At 37.6% G+C, this 24,109-nt stretch overlaps 1 protein-coding gene across 1 annotated transcript in view; it reads right to left on the bottom strand.

Annotated features, from left to right (window-relative positions):
• Positions 1-2,862: 2,862 nt before the first annotated feature.
• Positions 2,863-24,109, bottom strand: part of LOC136256328 (hemicentin-1-like) — a 92,479-nt gene continuing 71,232 nt past the window's right edge. Inside the window, exons 9-16 of the mRNA XM_066049251.1 lie at positions 16,252-16,572; positions 15,738-16,031; positions 14,774-15,094; positions 9,651-9,950; positions 9,285-9,602; positions 8,123-8,419; positions 3,219-3,506; positions 2,863-3,160 (exon numbers count right to left, since the gene is read on the bottom strand). Of these exons, the coding sequence (XP_065905323.1) occupies positions 3,156-3,160; positions 3,219-3,506; positions 8,123-8,419; positions 9,285-9,602; positions 9,651-9,950; positions 14,774-15,094; positions 15,738-16,031; positions 16,252-16,572 (2,144 nt within the window). The 3' untranslated portion in view covers positions 2,863-3,155. The remainder of the gene's footprint in view (positions 3,161-3,218; positions 3,507-8,122; positions 8,420-9,284; positions 9,603-9,650; positions 9,951-14,773; positions 15,095-15,737; positions 16,032-16,251; positions 16,573-24,109) is intronic.

The raw sequence follows: 24,109 nt of genomic DNA, 5'->3' as shown, positions 1-24,109 counted from the left end.
ATGTCTCTACAAGGTGGCTTGTTTGTAGCTGAACTCTCTACATGGTGGTTTCTTTGTAACTGAACTTTCTACAAGGTGACTTCTTCTAGCTGATTTTTCAATAGGGTGATTTGTTTGTAGCTTCACTCTCTACAAGGTAACTTCTTCTAGCTGATCTCTCTACAGGGAGATTTGTTTGTAGCTGAACTCTCTACAGGTGATTTGTTTGAAGCTGAACTTTCTAAATGATAGTTTCTTTGTAGCTGAACTCTCTACAAGTTAACTTCTTCTAGCTGATCTCTCATACAGGGTGATTTGTTTGCAGCTGAGCTCTTTACAGAATGGTTTCTTTGTAACTGAACTTTCTACAAGGTGACTTCTACAAGCTGATTTTTCAATAGGGTGATTTGTTTGTAGCTTCACTCTCTACAAGGTAATTTCTTCTAGCTGATCTCTCTACAGGGTGATTTGTTTGTAGCTGAATTCTGTACAGGTGATTTGTTTGCAGCTGAGCTCTTTACAGAATGGTTTCTTTGTAGCTGAACTCTCTACAAGGTAACTTCTTCTAACTGATCTTTCTACAGGGCAATTTGTTCGTGGCAGAATTTTATACAGGGTGATTTCTTTGCAGCTGAACTCTCTACATGGTGGTTTCTTTGTAGCTGAACTCTCTACAAGGTAACTTCTTCTAGCTGATCTCTATACAGGGTGATTTGTTTGTAGCTGAACTCTCTACAAGTTAACTTCTTCTAGCTGATCTCTCTACATGGTGATTTGTTTGTAGCTGAATTCTATATAGGTGATTTGTTTGCAGCTGAGCTCTTTAAATAATGGTTTCTTTGTAGCTGAACTCTCTCAAGGTAACTTCTTCTAGCTGATGTCTTTACAGGGTCACTAGTTTGTAGCTGAATTCTCTACATGGTGGTTTCTTTGTAACTGAACTCTCTACAAGGTAACTTTTTCTAGCTCATCTTTCTACAGGGTGATTTATTTGTAGCTGAATTCTTTACAGGTGATTTGTTTGCAGCTGAGCTCTTTAAAGAATGGTTTCTTTGTAGCTGAACTATCTACAAGGTAACTTCTTCTAGCTGAAGTCTCTACAAGGTCACTGGTTTGTAGCTGAGCTCTCTACATGGTGGTTTTTTTGTAACTGAACTCTCTACAAGGTGACCTCTTCTAGCTGATCTTTCTACAGGGTGATTTGTTTGAAGCTGAACTCTCTACAAGGTAACTTCTTCTAGCTGATCTCTCTACAGGGAGATTTGTTTGTAGCTGAACTCTCTACATGATGGTTTCTTTGTAGCTGAACTCTCTACAAGATAACTTCTAGCTAATCTCTCTACAGGGAGATTTGTTTGTAGCTGATCTTTCTACAGGGTGATTTGTTTGAAGCTGAACTCTCTACAAGGTAACTTCTTCTAGCTGATCTCTCTACAGGGAGATTTGTTTGTAGCTGAACTCTCTACATGATGGTTTCTTTGTAGCTGAACTATCAACAAGGTAACTTCTTCTAGCTGATCTCTCTACAGGGTGATTTGTTTGTAGCTGAGCTCTTTACAGAATGGTTTCTATGTAGCTGAACTCTTTACAAGGTAACTTCTTCTAGCTGATGTCTCTACAGGGTCACTAGTTTGTAAATGAATTCTCTACATGGTGGTTTCTTTGTAACTGAACTCTCTACGAGGTAACTTCTTCTAGCTGATCTTTCTATAGGGTGACTTGTTTGTAAACGAATTCTCTACATGGTGGTTTCTTTGTATCTGAACTCTCTACATTGTGGTTTCTTTGTAGCTGAACTCTACAAGGTGATTTCTTCTAGCTGAATTATCTCTTTCTATAGTTGCATGAATTCCCTACAAGGTAACTTCTTCTAGCTGATCTCTCTACAGGGTGAATTGTTTGTGGCTGATCTCTCTACAGGGTGGCTTGTTTGTAGCTGATCTCTATACAGGTTACTTGTTTCTAGCTGATCTCTTGAATTCTCTTCGGGTGACTGCTCTATTAGGATGACTGCTCTATTAGGATGACTGCTCTATTAGAGTATCTCGATCTCACACTTGCTACACTAAGTTGGATTTCGTGTTATAACTCCGTGGTTTTAAGTCTGATTCTTCTACACCATTGAAGAGCCTTTCTAAGATGATAACTCCATCTGTACAGCGATTTTCAAAGCATTACCCCAAGCGGTTTACCTGGTAGGCGTGGCAAGCAGTCGTTTTTTATTAGCTAATCTCGATTGCGTAATTGTTACACACTGTTGGTTTTTTCGTTGTATCTTCCTGGTTTTTAGCTCGATTTCTTTCAAACCACAAAAGGTTTGAGGTTCAATAGTTAACCTATTCACCCACCGATTTTCAGCTTCTTCCCATACGCGGTTTACCCTGTAGGCGTGACAACATATTGGTGTTAATTTTCGTGAATAATCGCTCATAACTCTTTGCCTGTTTATCGTATTCCAGCCAAAGTTGGTACCGAGATGCGCCTTTATATCCCCCTTCTGTGTGCCAAATTTCAAGGGAATCGGATATGGCGTGCGAGTTTTATAGCAGTTTTTGTAAGTGTGCGACAAGAAAAAGAAAAATAAGAAGAAGAAGAAGAAGAAGAAAAAAAAAACGAAGAAACTGAGCCAATTTTTGAAGTCGCATATCTCGGGAACGCGCGAAGCGATTTCGCTCAAATTTGGAATGTGGAGTGCTGCAGTTGGGGGGCATGTCCACAGCAAAAATCGTCTTGTTTCATCAAGGAAGCACAGAGCTACGGAGGTGCGAAAATTGCGTTTTCTTTCTTCCTGTCAATATACTCACGGGTGTTACGCGCCGGCTTCTTGGGCCGCACGACACACTACCGTGTGTCTTGATAATTTAACTACAGAGTTTTGCTTCAGTATATAGTTTACAGCAGCTACTTCTATCGAAAACTAAAAATCTGGGAGTAAAACCCCACTATTTTGGGGGCTGCACTCTTTTTTTTACAGCTTGGCAGTTTTGGTTTAGATACAATGTATCATCCATTACATATAACACACTGTATTAGATAGGACTTGGTGATTACTACCTTACACTTTCACATCAGTTTGGTCATTTACTCAGTTTATTAAAATGTGCTGCAACTCTTTAAAGTTTCTAGTTAACTAGCTTAAATGTTTAATAATGAGGATAAGGATAATGACACCAAATTTACACTAAAGGATTAGTTGGGATAAGACACTTGATTATTATGCACAATGACATAATCCTCACCATTAACATTCAGTACTCCAGAACTAGTGTCACTAGATACTACATTAGTGACATTACATGTGTAGGTACCCACATCAGATGACTGTACATTACTGATTCTTAATAAACTCAGACCAGAAAACGGAGACAACACATCATATTTCACTGTATTAGTCACATCCACTGGAACATCATTAAAGTACCAACTGATGGTAGGAACTGGTTCACCAGTAGCTAAACAAGTGAAGAAAGCTGTGTCTGTCTCATTTTGTATTTGATCCATCACTTCAGGACTGATAGATGGAGGGACTACAGTACAGATAATAATACACCAATGATTGAGTGTACAAAAACTAAACTATATAATAATCACAAATACATTCACATCCTTAGTACTCACTGACATGAACTGTGTAACTATATGCTAAGCGCCATCAAGACAAACAATAGTACGCATGCAATGCCGTGCAACCAAGTACTGTCAGTACAGGTGTGTGACAGGCAAGTGTGTGTTTTACAGGAAGAAAGAAAATGCTGTTTTCATGCATCCCTGGCTCAATTGTGCCTGAATGAAAATTAACCATTTTGCTGTGGAAACTCCTTTTGGGTAGGACACCTTAGGTGTTAAAATTTGAGCCGAATCTGCTCAGCCATCATTGAGATATGCATCTTCAAACTTCATCTTAGTTTCTTTATATTATTCTTCATCTTTGCAGAAAAAGCAGAAAAATTGCTATAATTCACATGCACTTTACTTCAAATTTGGACAGCAGTAAGAGCACAATGAAACACAATTGCAGTCTCATTTCGTACACATCGGATAAAGAACAATGGAGTTAAGTGCAATTTTTGAAAAAATAGTAAAGCAACTATTTGCCATGACCACCACAGGATAAACAATTTGAAAGAATTACTTGAAAATTAGTCTGTACATGGAGTAACCATTGTACTGCAACCTCCTGTGGTTTGAAAGAAATCGCAATAACAGCAATGAAAAATGCCAACCATTCAGGGCATATTATGTGACTTGATTTGCAAAAAGGTACCCTTTTCACACACAAAATTTGACTCATTTTTAAAATTTTGTTTCATAACTTCTTTATCATGGCATATTATTGCCTGAAATTTTGCATGAGTGTAGCTACAGTACACGTATATATCTGGCTGATTTTGATACTAAGAGCAAGTTAATCTGTATAAGGAATCAAGTATTAAATCATTTTGTTTGCTGGTATATAAAATGTGTAGAAAAGGTATCTTTTTGCAGATCTGGTCACATATAAGAAATGTGCAATTGAGTTTCACTGATAAGAAAATATCTACACGACAAAGTAGTTAATGGAATGAGTTGAAAAAAGTACGTACGTACTACATAAGTAGATTAAAATCACTGAGTTATACTGCCAAATCATACTAGGTTCGGTAATAATTTTGTCAATCACTACATTGATGATACACTGTACATTTTCTGTACATGTTGCTGTATTAAACTTGTTATATCCAACCTTTGTGGTAAGTTTAGCCACTATACTGTTGGCAGTGATAATGCATCACAGCAGCATCACAGTAACTCATTTATGATTCCCTTTGCAGGTTACGCAGATGCTTCTCTGGTCTAAGGAAGCCTGGCAAAAATACAGTACTTAGATGGCCTTGGTATCACTCTGGTTACATGTACTGTAACTTGTTCGTACTAGACAATTGTAAAATATGTTTTAATTCTTTGTGTGGGTTATTGCCGCCACCTTAAGAGATCAGCTACAAACAAGTCACCCTGTATAACAATCCACCACTCACCATGTTTACCTTTTCATAAGGAATTGTTAGCGATATATGAGGCAGCTGCACTGGTATAAATATTGCCACTGTTAAATGGTAACGCATTGGCCTTTTCATTGATGGCAATGAAAAATGCTGTGGCTAGACTGTGATTACATAATAATTAGTCTATAATGTGGCTTTCAGAGTATCTATGACCAATATTGCTGAGAAGCAAAGTGGCCATTTTGCTTCATTTTCAGCAATGTTCCACCCAATATACAGTGTCACAAGCAAAGAACAATATGAGAAGTGCATCTGCAATCAATCTAGTCACTATCAGGATTACAAATGATCCTTGTGATATTGTAACTAGCACTGAAACCAAACATGTTATCTACGTGGTTGTTGAGAAAGTAATGGGACATAAAAGAAGGACAAAGGTAAGTGTATGATGGATACTGCAGTTGGTAAACAGGCATGTCTTTGGGTTGAAGCGGTCAGAGATGATGAGTATTAATCATGTCGATATGCACAGAGATTGACAGCTAAGCTGCATGATGGACAGCATCACCTTAACTTAGAATGCATAAAAAGGCCATTTTCAAAGCATATTAAATTTGACTGATTTGTTGTTTTTTTGAAGATGTCAATATTCCAGTGTAGTACAATGCACATGGATGGTTCCACACAGCACAACCCTAGTGCTTCTTATGATTATGATTTACTGACCCAGATGAACACTTTGTTTTGAATTTGATAAATGGGTTCTTTGTGCATGATACCATTGATGGTTTTAATGGCACCCAGTGAAGTAGTAAGGACTGAGCAAATGTTTTGTTATGTAAAGTTTGGTGTTTTATAAAACAGTACATTTTTTGTTTAGCTATTCTACTAATTTCTATGGGATTAAGTTGGTGGTCAAGTAGCTATCAAATGGCCACCCACTATTGTTATTAAGACTTTTGAAACTTTCCATACGGAATTCAAGGGAAGACTACCAGAGCTAAGAACAAGGAGGAGGCAAGGACCTATATATCTGATCTTTAATGCTATATTATAAGATGATTTCTTGAAGCAAGTTTATAAGCAAACATGAAGCAATAATTCCCCCGACCTTTAGATAACCAGTGATTCTTAACAGTGCTCATGCTACTGTGCATGTATTATCATCAACATGGACACTACAGAATACACAAAACACACACTAAGTTTGGGAAAAAGCAGTTCTACTGTTAAATGCCTAACCGCACAGCATGATGGTTGTACAAGGGAATATTTTTTAGTCTGTCTATGACTAGTACTCAAAAGTTTAGCCTGTTACGATGAGCCATTATAGAAAAAACCTGCTCAGCAGGTGTGGTGGTAAAATTCATGCTCAATTATTGCACAAGCTACATAATCAATGCAGATTTCACAGTAGCATGTTTGTCACAGCCTTCTGTGAGGTTTCTATTCTGCAAGAGCCTGAGGAGTTGTTACAATGTATTCTCTACATGTGAAAACACTCCAGCAAGAATTAACAGTACTATTGTGGCTATTCTAGTACAAGGCATGCCCACATTGCTAATCTAACCATGCATATTAATTTTGTGGGTTATTATTACACAACAGCGGTTTCATAGATTATAAGGTTTCTAAAAACCAGGGTGCCCTTTATCATACAGTATGGTAGCATAGTAGTAGGGATTCCCCAAAATGACATGCACGCCCCCACCTCTAAAGCCATCCTAGAAATATCTTTAGACTGTACCTTAATAAACTAGTCTTTTGGTGTACCTATCATCAATTATAGCATTAAACCTAATAAACGTGCCAATAATGAACATTTAAAAAGTACCAAAATTTGAACTTTAGTCTGCTTGCCTTACTGCATGTATTGTATGACCACCATTTTTGTCATAATAGTATACTCTCACCAGTGGCATGTACCTTTCTGGGGTTCCAACAAATCCTTACCTATGTTCTTTGTCTTTCCTTTTATCTTTAATTAAGCTAGTCACCTTCTTCATGGTACAAAATCATTATGAGGCATTAATTTTCAATATCATCACTTTTATTACTTAGATACTACAGAGTTATTTAAAGCACTTACAGTCTCAATGAGATATATTACTGGTTGACAGTTGGTAGGCACTGTACCAGACTTTCCATTACAAGTCTGACCGGATCAGTAACAATTAAGTAACGCGCCCTTTTATGATCTAGCTGGACCAATAATGATCAAGAAACATGCCCATTAATGATCTTATAGCAAATGATTATAAAATACAAGCCTCTTATTGGAAGCATAGTGACAAACATGGAAAGACCAAGCCCAAGAAACATTTCCAGTTGGCTATAGCACACTTGAGATACTCTAATAATGCAGTAACCCTAATGCAACAGCCACATTTGATATTCTAATAGAACAGTCACATGTGTATATTATAACTTTTATTAGCTATAACAAAAAGCTGAGTAAATCAGTGCAAAAAGGGATCCAAGCGATAAAAGGTAGTGAAACAAGTAATGTATTATAACATAATTTTGTGGGAAAATCCCTACTTTGGCATTGGATAAATAATCGTTGTGACATGCCAATGTGGGGATTTTCCCACAGAACACTGCTATAATACCATCACCCAAATAATTATCCTGTTTCACTATTTTTATTGTATTGATTCCTACTTCATTTTAAAATCCATAACTTTTAAATGCACTTAAGACACAAATACATGCCAAATAGTGGCTTCTTGGCTGTATTAAACTTTTTATTGTGCTCCTTACATCAAATTCTTTAGCTAGTATTTGTGGCTAAACATTTGTATGGATATTAGCACTAGGCACATCCATCATTTTGACCAAAGCATTTTTGTTGTTCCTGTTACCACACAAGACCAATATCAAACATTTTTGGTTTTAAAACACAGGAAAGCCTCCCCTAATCAGTTCATGTGACATGCCATCAAGAAAACTATACAAAGTGACTTGCATGACACTATTCTATACGAAATACAGTTCATATACACAGTGTCCCCCACTACATTTAGTGATACTGCTTTACACTTTGCCTAAATGCAATTGATGATAAGACTTCAGTTAATAAATGGCATAGAACCTAAAATGTAAGGCAATGGCACAAGGTCAGGTGTAGACACAAGATTATATAATGAAGTGAGACTTACCATTAACAGTCAGTACTCCAGAACTAGTGTCACTAGACACTACATTAGTAGCATTACATGTGTAGGTACCCACATCAGATGACTGTACATTATTGATTCTTAAGGTACTCAGTGTACTGGTAAAGGACATTGAAAACAACACCTCATATTTCATGGTATAAGTCACATCCACTGGATCATCATTAAAGTACCAGCTGATGGTAGGAACTGGTTCACCAGTAGCTTGACAGGTAAAGGAAGTTGTGTCTCTCTCATATTTTGTTTGGTCCATAACTTCAGGACTGATAGCTGGAGGAACTGTAGTGGATATGAGTAAAGGAAATTTAAAGACTAAAAATATATAAGTGAAACTCAATGACATGAAAATCACTAGAACACAATACTGCTTTATATCTATTGATGGATTTACATACCAGATATATAGGCTAGGGCATAGTGTATGCATATAATAAATATTTTAAATTCAACTGCATAATTTAAGTTTGATATTTCATTTACAGCTATACTGTGTACCATAATCTTAACAAAAAAAAACACAACGTTCATGTAGTGACAGCCAATTCTAGCAATGCTTAAATTATAAGTATAATATATTTCAAGAAATAGCTATAGTATGCACACATTGAGTTGGATCCTCAAAAACATTTGATAACTCAAGGATGCAATTACACAAAAATCTTGAAATTTTGCTCATTTGTAGCTCTGCTTTTCTAGCTAAAAAATATTTCAAAATCAAATGCCTGACAATATTTACGGTCAATCAAAATTTACATCATACATTTAAGGAGAAGCCATAAAGTGTAGCATCACCCTTTCCTGAATTTGTGATGGAGCTGAACCACATGTGTCTGTTGTTGACACTGTTACTGTCATCTGGTTGGTTGAAATGTTAAATTTCTTGAGAAAAATCCACTTTTCATTTTTAGCTGTTTTTCAAGATCCAGCTCAACATGTTGTATAGAGATGTCAAATAAAGTAAATATCTTGCAAGTATTGGTGTAAGCTAAACTGGTGTAACTAACAGTATATTGCAAATATAAATCACCAGTTTTGTAATGTACTTGGAAAGAGTATGGATAAATGTGGTACTATGCTGCAGAAGTGAAAATACCTCTTATAAAAACTGCCTGTACATTTAAATGCTAACAGCTTATTAACTTACACTGTACAGTGATGGTAATATTCCTAGTACTACTACTGACAATATTACTAGCTGAACATGTGTACATTCCAGTGTCTACTCTCATAGCTCCTGTCACCATCAGTTCTACACTTACACTAGTCACATTACCAACACCAGTAGATGACATCACCTCACTACCAGATACTAGTCTCATATCACTTAGACTACTCCCATCACTGTTCTGCCATACAACTGTTGGTGGAGGATAACCTGTAGCTGTACATGTGATTGATCCATTACTTCCTTCAGTAATAGTAAACTGTTGTCCTTCCACTGGTACAACAATATTTGGTGATACTATAAAACATCAAATGATCACATTTTAAACAATAAAATAATCCTCACCATTAACAGTCAGTACTCCAGAACTAGTGTCACTAGATACTACATTAGTAGCATTACATGTGTAGGTACCCACATCAGATGACTGTACACTCATTATTGTTAGTGTACTACTGTTAGTAGTGACATTTAATGATGTCACTGATACAGTATATTTTGTAGTATTAGTCACATCCACTGGAACATCATTAAAGTACCAACTGATGGTAGGAACTGGTTCACCAGTAGCTTGACAAGTGAAGGAAGCTGTGTCTGTCTCATTTTGTGTTTGGTCCATCACTTCAGGACTGATAGATGGAGGAACTACAGGGGTTTGATATAACAATACATCACATGTCCTAGTGTAATAATAATCATTTTAATGATCACTGTCATCACAAAAATAGTGGCATAATCATCATTGTAGTGCCATTTCTTAGCCACCATGCACCTTTGATTTCACAATGCTTTTGTCCTGTTTTATTATTTTTGGGAGGGGACCTGATTTTCACAGCTTAAATGTATTACTTTCACTGCAATGTTTTATGTAATGCAATTCATAGGTAATGTGTTACCCAACACATTCTACAGTAGACTGTGGTTATTATAATTTTGGAACAGTTGGTTGTGAAATTTACTATACTTGTTAAGCGCATGTGCTTAGAAATGATCACTACGAGTTTCTGCTAGGAGATTGTTATTCATGCTTGTCATATCTTCAGATATCACTAATCAATAAAATGTTTTGTTCAATCAAGGAAATGGTGAGTCATGCCTAGCTCTTGTTATTACAAGCAGCAGCATTTGTTAGACAGATACCTGGTGAGACATCAAGTATGCTCTGACACTTCTGTTTTGCTTTGCTAATCTTCAGTTTCTATTCTATGTAGCATGCAGTGATTTTAATTATTTGCACTAAATAAACAAGTGTCTAGTATAAGTATACTGTGTGCACTTAACAGTTAATACACATATTAACCATGTGCCCTTAATAATCAGAGTGTATGGTATTCTGGAATTAGCTGGTCTATTCAACACACCTACTTAGTTTGCCTAGTATAGGCAGATTTATCCGACTACCAAGATTTTTTGTTAGCATGTTTCAAGAGTTATAAGCACACAATATCTTCATGTCGAAGGCATGCATAACATGTGAGTTATGGAGGCACAATTTTATTTTTGAGCAGTGAAAAGATATAAACATGTGGAAGACAATGGAAGACATTGTTATTTTCACAGCTATTGTTGATAACAATGAAGAGGAATAATGTCACAGTAAAGATACAGAAATTCATTGTAGCACTGAACCATCACAAAAGGTAGGAGAACTAAGAGGGGAAATTTACACAAGAAGCTTAAACTAATGACAAACACTACTTACCATCACTAACAAGGTGAAGAACACAGTGATGAAGAAGACTTGTTGCAACACAATGTGCATGAGCCATCCAGAGGGTGTGTTTATGCTAAAGGACTTTGAAATGAGCAGATTATCACCACTGTAAAATGCTCATATGTTTGAATATCAATTTATTCCACTTCCACTGACTTGAAGATGCCACTACTAGGTTCTGGCTGGCTTGGCTGTCTTCCTTTATCTGGTTCATCTGGCTTGCATACTCCTACAGTATTGTGTAGTTATCTCCTGCAAGTTGTGTATGCATAATTATAGTGTGACACCCGTCACTGTGTCATTGCTACACCACTGATGAACCTTATTTAACTCTAGTTGATGTTGATACTTTACTGTATATTGGCTAATAATTTTTATCTGTTGATGTTGCCTATAATGTATTGCTGCATACAATACTGCAATAATGTATAATTCTCTCCTGTACGTTTTGTATACATCATTACATATACTATGTACAAATCACTGTGCCATTACCACAACAATGATGTACTGACACTTAGCTACTGGTGGCCTTTAGTTATGATGCCACTATTGTGTTGTATCTGTCACTACTGTGACATATTGAGTTGATTTGGGGATCGTGCCTTCACCACCTAATAGCCTCACCAGGGGCTGTCACGTTGGTGTATGTACTTGGTTGTATGTGACGCGGTCCTAGTAATAATTATACAACCAAGTACTAAAGATAATACGAAATGCGGTTAAAATTACATCATGAATAAATAAATAAATAATTAATAAATAATAAATAATGTTCTCGAAAACTACGAGGTCTAGAGACATGAACTAACCGGGGATAGATTCACCTGTGAATGAAGGCACAAATGTATAATCGTCGCTCCTGTTCATGCTGATGACTTGACCATACCTGCTTCATGTATGTATATAGCCTGCAATACATATGATTACCATCTGTACAGTTAAAAGTGTTGATACACCACCACATGTACGTGTATACAACCTTTATCATGCTTATGTGTTGAATGCTTATAATTACTGTGTGACCAGCTAAGCAAAACCCGGTTGTTTTGCACATTCCTTGAATTCCATTTTATTGCTTCTCTGTTATCTATAGTAACAAAGGAGTGGACAGCCAAAATTTCAGTCTTCTGTGATGAATAATCATGAGTTATAATGCTAGACAATTGGAACAAGAATAAATTTGATTTGTATAGCAACAATACAGCAAATAAATTGCAGGTACTTATTTAATCTCAAAACTCATGAGTGAAGCAATCTATGAAGATGGGATTTAGCTAAGTCTGTTCACCATCGATAGTTTTCTCTGTATATCTTTGTGTACGCTGCTTTGTTTGGCCTCTAGCCTTGTGACTGTGGTCAGTCAGGCAGGCAGGCAGGCATGCAGTCAGGCAGGCAGGCAGGCAGGCAGGCAGGCAGGCAGGCAGGCAGGCAGGCAGGCAGGCAGGCAGGCAGGCAGGCAGGCAGGCAGGCAGGCAGGCAGGCAGGCAGGCAGGCAGGCAGATGAAATTTTGAGTTATGGCAATTTTAAAAAAAATCTAGATAACTGTAAGTATTTTCTTGCTTTTAATACTGTAAATGCTGAATGTAGCATGACTATTTCATAAAGGTATTTTCACTGCGCATGCAAATTTCATAATTGTTTTTAGATGCAGTTTTTTAGTGGTGCACATCATTGTAGGAGGGAACCCTACGACTGTACCATACTGTTTGATATATGACAACGCTGTACCTATACTGATAGATGTTGCATTTGTTGTTTTGTATTTTTTTGTGTCCACGTATTTGTTTTGTGTCCATGTGTTAAGTTCTTTGTACTTGTTAGGCCATACCTATTTGAAAAGTTGTTGCTCGGACCCAACCGACCCAATTTTGCACAGATTTTAATTAAGAAGAGAAAAAAATTGATCGCGTGACACCTTAAAAATTGCTGCAAAAGATCGAGATACTCTAATAGAGCAGTCAGTTGGTACAATTTTGATTTCAAATAATTATAATGCTAGCTATCTGTAAACGTAAAATCAGCGTGTTCCTCACCCCTGGCGAAAAAAATTTATGACAGCATTAGTACAATGCTCATTGAACTACCGTAGGCGGGGAAAGTTACATGTGGGAAAAGTTTCGCGAATTGCACTCTACTTTGTATACCGGCGTAAAGGTTTCGCGATGCTGATTTTGCATACTAATTTATTACTGTACAAATACAAGCATGTAGAAGCTAACCGGCATAAAAGTTTCGCGATAGCTACTGCAATCGCGAAATTTGCGAAACTTTTCCCACGCGTAACTTTCCCCACCTACGGTAGCAATATCTGTTTTTCATTAGAAGGGATTTGATAGGTCTGTATACAGCTTTAATGTGACTTGCTGATCTATTATATGGCTTGTAACCAGAAATCATAAGCATAAAAATAAGAATATTCTAGTTAGCTAGCTGTTTTTTTTTTGCCTACCGACCGACCCATTCTGTTGCAAAATAAATTCAAGCAACAACTTTTCAAATAGGTATGGCCTTAGCTACGTATGTGTATTTGTCTGTATTGTATGCTACTCTGGCAAGGAAGAATGATAGTTGCCGGTTGTCAGAGGATACTTTATAAATCAATCAATCAATCAATATACATACATGCATACACAATCAACAGTGGTCAGGTTAATGAGAAGAAACAAAAGTAAGCGGGTTACTTTACGGGCTTATTTTTCACAGCCTATAGCGAAGTTCGATACTCTCCTTCCACATTATTATACTCTTGGTACTATTATTAGAACCAAAATTTCAAGAAATTCTCCTTTAGCTCTAGTTTTTGAACCAAAAATACTGATTTATTTTTAGTTTTTGAGCCAAAAATACTCAAGGTTTTGATTTAGTTTTAGTTTTTGAACCAAAAGTTCCATTGGTTTTAGTTTAGTCTTGGTTTACCATTGAGGTTGGAGCCTTCACAAAATATTCAACTTTCTTTACAACAAAGGAGTAAGACATCAAGTATAGTGTAGACAACCTCCCTTGTTTCATTGCTTTTCATTTCTATGATCTGTATATGTGACCAGATTTTACAGAACCGAACCAAATCGCACATCAGGCAAAATCAAACTAACACCACCAGTGGATAGCTACACTATCGTACTACAAGTTTTGACCCTCAGCACTACTCAAACTACACGAGGCTGGTTTTAGTAGACGTCTTTTCTGGGTGGTGTGGAGTGCCCAAATGGCGGTATCAGGCCTTGTGAAGGACCTGACTTGGCAAGAATCAGTGATTTACTGGTGGACAGCCTTATAATGTTGGCCAGACATGTTCTCTGTAGATTTTGCTACATATCAGCCACTAAGGAGACAGCACAGCCCTGTAATCTCGTGTCTGGACTCCAATCGTGGTCTGCCTCCATTTTGAGGCCTATCTTTTGCCGTCCCCGCCACCCCCCAGCCTCCACCCCTTTGTGAGCACTTGTGATACTACTTCGCTCATCCAACTGCTCAGATTTTCTATCTTATTTGGTGGGAAACTGTACAAGCAGCTACAAGTACTGGAAGTGGCTTGAAAGGTAACAGATTGATGCATCTTTTGTGTAAATTTCATACGCGTGCTTGCTATCCTTGGAGAGTTATGCTGGCTTCAATTCTTTAAAACCGTTTATCTCGAAACTTCTAATGTGCGATTTGGATCGTTTTTCCAAAATCCAGTCACATATATACTCAGAAATCAATTTCCTAATTTCCTTACACTTGTATTGTATATCACACCGATCAACTTACATTGTATGGTGATAGTCACTGTAACATCTGTATCATTGCTGACAATATTACTAGCTGAACATGTGTACATTCCAGTGTTTACTCTCATAGCTCCTGTCACCATCAGTTCTACACTTACACTAGTCACATTACCAACACCAGTAGAATACATCACTTCACTACCAGATACTAGTCTCATATTACTTAGACTACTCCCATCACTGTTCTGCCATACAACTGTTGGTGGAGGATAACCTGTAGCTGTACATGTGATTGATCTATCACTTCCTTCAGTGATAGTAAACTCTTGTCCTTCCAATGGTATGGTAACATTTGGTGACACTGAGTAAAACATCAAAGAATAGTAGTGACATAAACCCTGGAGTAGTTGTAGCTGCAAACTATTACCACTACAACATTTAAGTCATAGAAGTATCCCTTGTTACTACCATGTACCAAAACATGTGGTACATAGGTTCAACAGTTAACCTATTCACCCACTGGCTCTGAGAAAACCAGTCTTATCATCAATGACAGCAGATTTAATTACACATGAATAAACTATAAAATTATATTGTTAGACTTGCTTTTACTGGCTGATTTTCCCAAGCACAGTGGTAATGTATACAAGTAGTCTGAGGCCCTGGCTTGCCTGGGGATGGCTGTATGTGGCTGTAAAGTGTCGTGGTGTTGAATAAAGACCCATGTTCTATTGTAGTGAGTGTGCTATGTATTCAAGTACGTTGATAGATTGTGGCTGTTGCCTGTAGACTTTATTGCACTAGATAGACTTTTCAGTGTACTCACAAGCTCATCAGTTGTTCATGTATATTTATGTAGACAGTTCTAAGGCTCATTTCTGAAAATTATCCATTTGAATTCTACACACATGAAAATAATTATATCGATGCATATGCTAGATTATAAAAGTACGTACAAAACTAATGATAGAATAACTACAAATAAACTTAAGGTATAAACTCACCATTAACAGTAAGTACTCCAGAACTAGTGTCACTAGATACTAAATTAGTAGCATTACATGTGTAGGTACCCACATCAGATGACTGTACATTATTGATTCTTAAGATACTGAGTGCACCCATAGGATGGTCTGGAAAGAGCACATCATATTTCACTGTATTAGTCACATCCACTGGAACATCATTAAAGTACCAACTGATGGTAGGAACTGGTTCACCAGTAGCTTGACATGTGAAGGAAGCTATTTCTCCTTCATTTTCTGTTTGGTCCATCACTTGTTGAACAATTGTTGGATCTGTTACAGCAATACATAAAAGAAGAGTGAACAAGAAACTACAATAAGTCCTGAGTGCATGATTATGATTACTTTGTTATTTCATAACAATAATGATCCAGTGTCCTAGATTGTAGTAAAGGATTTTCAGTGATTTGAGGTACATTGTGGATAAACATGTTTAGTTGATATTGCACAAGACATGCCACAAAGTAATTCTACTTTACACCATATCACTTACACATCACAGTGAGGGTAGTATCACTCTGTACACTATTCACCACATTAGTAACATTACAATAGTACACTCCAGTGTCTCCTCGTACAACACTCATAATAGTAAGGTCACTAGTAACCTGGAACACTTCATTACTACCATCAGTTACCATCACAGGTGAGCTGGTGTCACTGATAGTATATTTACTATCATTCATAATACTACCATCTGATCCAGTCCAACTAACTGTTGGTACTGGTACACCAGTTGCTGTACAAGTGATAGTTGCACTAGTGTCTCCTTCCGTAGCACTGGCCATGTTTGTGGTATTAGTAGTAGGTTGAACTATACAAAAGAATAAGAACTTCAACATTAATTGCAACATTTAACACACAGTAGTATATTTCAAATAATTCAATCTATGAAGCATCTCTATGAACTGACAAATTTATCACTCCTTTAGTTTTGCCTTATATATCAAGACACACGATAGTGTGTCATGCGGCCCAAGAAGCCGGCGCGCCACACCGTGGATATATTTACAGGAAGAAAGAAAACATCATTTTCACACCTTTGTATCTCAGTGATCCCTTATCCGATTGGATCTAAATTTGCTACAAAGTTTCCCGCCAGCTAGGGGAGTCTACATTCCAAATTTAAAGGAACTCACTCCAGCCATTTCTGAGATACGAGCTGCCAACATTTTGGTTTTTTTTCTTTGTTTTTCTTTTTTTTTCTTCTTCATCTTTTTGCACACTTGAAAAAATTGCTATAAAACGCAAATGCATACTCCAATCACCTTGAAATGTGGCACACAGAAAGGGAGTCCAAAGGCGAATCCTAGTGTCAAATCTGGTGCAAATCCAATGAATGGTTCAGGCTTTACGACCGATTATTTGCGTAAAACAAAATCGATTTGTTGTCACATCTACAGTGTAAACCGCTTCATGAAATGAGTTGAAAATTGCTATGTAGATGGAGTAACCATCATAGGAGTGCCTTTTGGTGGTTTGAAAGGAATCACGATAAAGACTATGGAGATATGACACAAAACCCAACCTGTGTCACAATTATGCAATCGATTTTTATGAATAAAAAAGTATTAGTTTGTACGCCTACTAGGCAAACCGCTTAGAGCAATGAGCTGAAAATTGGTGTATAGCTGGAATAATCTTCATAGAAAGCCCTTGCAGTAGTACAGAAGAATCGGATTACAAACTACTGAGTTATGATTCGAAAGCCAACTCTGTGTAGCAAATGCGAGATCGAGATACTCTAATAGAACAGTCACCTAATAGAGCATTCAGCTAGTTTATTTACTCCATTATAGAATTCTACAAGTTATTCTGTAGGGTGTTCAGCTGCAAACAGTTAATTTGATAGTTCACTAAGAAGCAAGTCACCCTATAGAGTGTTCAGCTACAAATATATCGCTGTGATGATTCAGAAGAATCAGAACATTACAAGTCACACTGAAGAGAGTTCAGCTATAAACAAGTCAGGCACCCTGTAGAGAGTTCAGCTACACTCTCTAGAGAGTTCAGCTACAACAAGTCACTGTGGAGAGAGTTCAGTTACAAAGAAACTACCCTGTAGAGAGTTCATCTATACTAACAAGTTACCCTATAGAGATCAACTGCAAACAAGTAACCCTGTAGAGAGTTCAATTACAGACCAGTCACTTTATAGTTTATACAATGTTTAGCTACAAGTAAGTCACTCTGTAGAGAATTCAGCTACAAACAAGTCACTCTGTAGAGAATTTTGCTACAAACAAGTCACTGTGTAGAGAGTTCAGCAACCAAAAAACCACCCTGTAAAAAGTTCAGCTATACAAACAAGTTACTCTGAAGAGAGATCAACTAGAAACAAGAGAGAGCTCAGCTAGAAGAAGTCACCTTGTAGAGATTTCAGCTGCAAAGAAACCCTGTAGAGAGATCAACTACAAACAAATCACCCTGCAGAGAGTTCAGCTATAAACAAATCACCCTGTAGAAAGTTCAGGTACAAACAAATCACCCTATATAGAGTTCAGCTACAAAAAAAATCACTCTGTAGCTACAAAAAGACCATCCTGTAGAGAGTTCAGCTACAAACAAATCACAATGTAGAGAGTTCAGCTATGAACAGATCACCCTGTAGAGAGTTCAGCTATACAAGTCACCCTGTAGAGAGATCAGCTAGAAGAAGTCACCGTCTAGATAGATCAGCTAGAAGCAAGTCACCTTGTAGAAAGTTCAACTACAAAGAAACCATCCTGTAGAGAGTTCAGCTGCAAATAAATCACCCTGTAGAGAGTTCAGCTACAAACAAATCACCCTGTAGAGAGTTCAGCTAAATAAAAGTCACCCTACAGAGAGGTCAGGTCACCCTATAGAAAGATCAGCAAGAAGAAGTCACCTTGTAGAGAGTTCAGCTACAAAGAACCCAATCTGTAGAGAGTTCAGCTAGAAACAAGTTACCCTATAGAGAGATCAGCTAGAAACAAGTCACCTTGTAGAGATTTCAGCTACAAACAGATCATCCTGCAGATGGTTCAGCTGCAAAAAAATCACCCTGTAGAGAGTTCAGCTGCAAACAAATCACCCTGTAGAGAGATCAGCTAGAAACTAGACACAATATAGGGAATTCAGTTACAAACAAATCACCCTGTAGAGAGATCAGCTAGAAACAAATTACCTTGTAGAGAGATCAGCTAGAAACAAATTACCCTGTAGAAAGATCAGCTAGAAACAAGTCACCCTGTAGAGAGATCAGCTAGAAGAAGTTACCTTGTAGAGAGTTCAGCTACAAAGAAACCACCATGTAAAGAGTTCAGCTACAAACAAATCACCCTGTAGGGAGATCAGCTAGAAGAAATCACCTTGTAGAGAGTTCAGCTACAAAGAATCCACCATAAACAAATCACCTGTAGAGAGTTCAGCTAGAAACGAGTCACCCTGTAGAGAGATCAGCTAGAAACAAGTCACCCTGTAGAGAGATCAGCTAGAAACAAATCACCTGTAAAGAGTTCATCTACAAGCAAATCAGAGTTCAGTTACATTTCAAGTCACTTAGTAGAGAGATCAGCTGCAAACAAGTTATCCGTAGGAAATAATTGACATGTAATAAATATATATATATAAATATATATAATTTGTACACATTTACTGATAAAATCAGAATTAGTTAAAATATTTAAAATGTTTTTCTTCTTCCTGTGGTAAAGAAAAGAAGAAGAAAAAGGGTTAAAAAATCCCTAAAGTCGGCCTATACAAATACAAAAAGATGTGAAATTTGATCCAAAACAGCCAAGCTGTAAAAAAGAGTGCGGCCCTTAAAAAGACTATGGTGAAAAAGATGTGAAATCCAAGGTAGCGGCCAAGAAATGGCTGTGATGGTAGGTTAATGGTAAAAATTTTAATAACGACAATTCAGGTGAATTTGTGCCAAAACCAAGCGGCACCAAATTCACCTGAATTGTCGTTATTAAAATTTTTTGCCATTAACCTACCATCACAGCCATTTCTTGGCCACCACCTTGGATTTCACATCTTTTTTCACCATAGTCTTTTTAAGGTCCGCACTCTTTTTTACAGCTTGGCTGTTTTGGATTAGATTTAGTAACTGCTGCAAAAGCTTCCTGAGGTTGGGATAAAACGAAGGCAGCAAATGTCCGAACATGATTACTCCATTGCTGAGCCTCTTGAAGCACAAAGTCATCTTTCATAAGAGGGTCTCCAATATATCCACCCAAAAACCGGTGCCCAGTCACAATCTTTACTCCCAGAATACCAAAGATGTCCTCAGCCTGACATTGAAAAGGAGCTGCAACTACAACAAAGCATTTAGAAGGTTGTGGAGTGTAGCCAAATACTGGCCCCTGAGAGCAGAGGAGAGTAAATCAATCATACAAATTAGTCAACAAACCATCAGCAGAGACATCATCTGCATACCACATCTGTTTACATCTACTCCTATCATTAACGGAGTGAATCAAAGGAAGAATTGCAATAGCATAAACGAGCATGGACAATGGATCTCCTTGGGTAACATCCTCCTTGCTATACAGGAGCTCTGAATGACCACGCAACACTAATGCAGGACAACCATGATAAGTATTAAAAACAAATTGAGAAAAGCAAGGCCACAACTTACGAATAGTTAACAACATTTCTAATCTATTTAAAGAGTTAAAAGAATTTGATGCATCAATCAATAATACACCCCAACCAGATGGTAAAGACTGGTGGACCTCAAACAGTTCGGTCATGGTATGAATTGCACCCTCAATACCAGCTTGTAAGCCTGCACACATCTGGTCATTTCCACAAACTAAAGAAGCATCAGTACGAGTCACTAAACATATTTTTTCACCCACAATATGCCGTAACAGTTCACCCACTCCAATTGGGTATACACCTAGACATTTATCCAATGCAATCAATCTACTGGCCAACACTGCTCCCAAGAGACAATAAAATTACACACAACCTACAAAGAGCTGCCACTGCCTCATGCAATCTTCTACGTGATGACCCATGATGGAGTAGAGCATCTCTCCAATGTGCAGACTGACAACTACCAGGACCAGCTCCATCCTGTATGCGACTAGCAATAATCTGGACATGAGCTGTAGCATTCTCTGAGTCTTCAAAATAAGGCAAATCATCACAGTTGGGAAGAACAGTTTCAGAAGGAATTTGGGAATCAGGGTGATTTGACATTAGAGTTGTCACAACCGATTCATTTGGGTCCAGCAAACCTCCACCAGCTCTCTGTTATCCATTGTACTGCAGCCCTGACATTTTCTTGTAACATATGGATAAGTTCCATCACAAAGATATTTCAACTCCTCAGACAACTGATCTACATAATGTCGTCCAACAGCACCACCAGGAAAGGAATAGTTCAAACCTCTGTGCCGAACAATGGTAACCCGTCTCTTACACCATGGAGAAAGTCTGTCACCACCATTGAATGAATTAGAGGAGCTCCATAAACTTTTATAAACAGATCATTAATGTATGAAGGAAGTGAAGAGGTAGCAATGTTATTGTCATTATCAGTATTACAACTATCCAACCTCGGAGAATCACTGGCATGCTGCTGCAACAACACTGGCTGTGAAAATGCTTGTACTGTGTATCCGGAGGTTGTATCGCTCTCCATCACTGAGACACCAGTCACGTGAGAAGGCTCGGCAGAGTTAGGACTCTTATTAAGGCGCATCACGCCAGAATCCGCTCCAGAAGCACTCTGAGTCACTAAAACATTGCTGCATCATTTCATCTTTAGTGGTAAACACAAAGTACAGGGTCTTGCAGCATGAACACAGGCACATCTATTACATATAGCATTTCTACCATCACAGGAACAGCAAGGAGCCATGGCATGTTTTAAATCAATGAAGAACATAAACAAGAATCACAAGAAATTACCTTCGTTGATACCTTCAACACTATGTAGCATAGAATTCACGCCATGGCAGAAGCACCTACATTAAATTATCATTATGCTACCACTGTTGGAGTAAATAGAAATCAACTTTCTGTTGAAGTTTTCATTAGTTGATTAAACTTGAACAAAAATTTACACGTGAGCTACACCCGGATTAGTAATCACTTAAATGTCTCCAGTAGCTGAACTTTGACACGATTGTATGTAGACTATGTATGCAGACTAGCTAACTGTATCCACACAAAAGTAGCCAAGGTATGAAAAAATGGTGCAGCCTAAAAGGCCTGGGTGAAAAAGTTGTGAAATCAAAGGTGGCAGCCAAGAAATGGCTACAATGATGTTAATGCTAATAAGTTTACACAGCCATTATTAAAATCTTTTAGTGTTAACATCATTGCAGCCATTTCTTGGCCACCACCATTGATTTCACAATCTTTGTCACCCAGACTTTTAGGTTTTCACTCACACAACAATGGTCCATTTGGCTTGTTTGCTGCCAGTTCCTCTGTCTGCATAGGTAGTGCTAGCACACATCAATATCCAAGTGGGCCAACTACTCAATCCCCTGTAAGAAGTGAATTGACCGGTACTACAGTAAATGTACCTGTCTTCAGCACTCCTACGAGTATAAAAGCTGCACTATTTTTTCACAGCTTGGCTGTTTTTGTGTGGATTTTACTTCCTTTTGTACTTTATAAGGTCCCAAAACCACTCTAATAGAGTGCACATTTTTGAGGACTTCTAACAGAACATGCATAGAATGTTCCAGAACAATTTAGTTTAAACTAGAAATTTCATTTATAAAGCAGAAATTAAGTGAGGTGATCAGCCAAGATAGTAGTAGTTCAGTGGTTAAGGATGCAGGTGTTAGGTATGGAGGTCCCTGGTTTGAACTGTGGTAAGATTTTTTTTCAACTTTTTTTGTACACCTTTTATATCCCAGTGGCATACCTACCATTGAGGCAACCGAGGCAGCTGCCTTGGTAAAAATGCTTAACAACAGCCTGAGTTTTGGCACCATGGATTTTTTACTCAAACTCAAACATGACAGCACTGATTACTGTATTACACATTATAGAATCTATGGCTGTAGTACTAAGCAGTGGTAGAGCCCATGGTGACACGGTGCTGGACCACTTTTCAGCTACTTGTAAAAATATCGAGATACTCTAATAGAACAGCCATCATAATATACTCTAATAGAGCATTTAGTACAGATTATAGCCACTGTTTGATTATACTTGTTATTGTCTTTACATTACTTTTCAAAAGTTCCAATGAGTCAACTGCATGGCATTGCATTGAACTAATTGATCATGCATCAGCAGTCACAATAAAAAATAGCCTCTACATGCCATTTCAAAGCATATATTTTCAAAATTTTCCTTGAGGGAGCATGCTCCCAGTCTCCCTAGCTCAACATGCTTAGCACATGCAGTTGAGCATTACATGAAATAGATAATCTCTGACTTAAACATCACAACAGATCAACAAATAAGTATAGTGTGCATGATCATGATCTTCGTTGCAGTCCATGGGATGGCCTGACTACTCTAAATATATCCAGAATAAGTCAGTATTTTGTGTTGAGTATAGTCTAATAATTGAAGCAGGGTCTGTACATTAACTAAGCTGGAGCATTACTTATGACATGTAGTACAACACTCAGAGTCTTCTGAAATAGTTTCTTCCATCTAACCAAGCAGACCTTCAGTGCTGGTCACTGTAAAGTGTTAACAAGTAGTCAACCTGCAAATTTTGTACCACCCATACTTGAAAGTATTTGCAAATCAGCCGGTTGAGTCAGAAGCAAACCCTCTCAATTAGCTATATAGGTCAATGTATAAACTTAGCCTTGGTAAAAAATTTTTCCTGGCTACACCACTGTACCCCGTGGTGACTGCTCTATTAGAGTATCTCGATCCTGCGATGTTACACTTGTTTGGTTTTTGCTTCATAACTTTGTCGCTGTAACTCTATTGCTATTCAAACTATCAAAAGGCACTGCTATAATGATCAGTCTATCTACACACCAATTTTCAACTATACTCGGTTTACCTGTAGCTGTGACAGAAGTTTGATCTTTTTTATGTGAACAAACGCTCATAGCTCCTTGAATATTCCTCAGATTTAGAGCAAACGTGGTTCATGAATCCACCGTTACACGCTCTTCATTTGTGCCGAAGATCGAGACAATCAAGTTACACGTTTGCATTTTATAGCATTTTTTTGCAAAGTGTGCAAAAATAATTTGAAGCCTCAGTAGCCCCCGTGCAGCATAAGAAGAAAAAAGCTAAGAAATTAAAATGAGTGGCACTTACTAGTTTCCAATCCAGGGGGTATATTATCTATGCTTGGCCGCATGACACACTACTGTGTGTCTTGCTCAAAACAAGTTGCATACATTATTGCATGAAAAAAGAAATAATTGTGTAATATAAAT

Source organism: Dysidea avara, chromosome 5 (assembly GCF_963678975.1).
Source record: "Dysidea avara chromosome 5, odDysAvar1.4, whole genome shotgun sequence".
In the NCBI taxonomy this organism is placed as follows: Eukaryota; Metazoa; Porifera; class Demospongiae; order Dictyoceratida; family Dysideidae; genus Dysidea; species Dysidea avara.
This window is presented reverse-complemented; position numbering and strand designations above follow the sequence as displayed.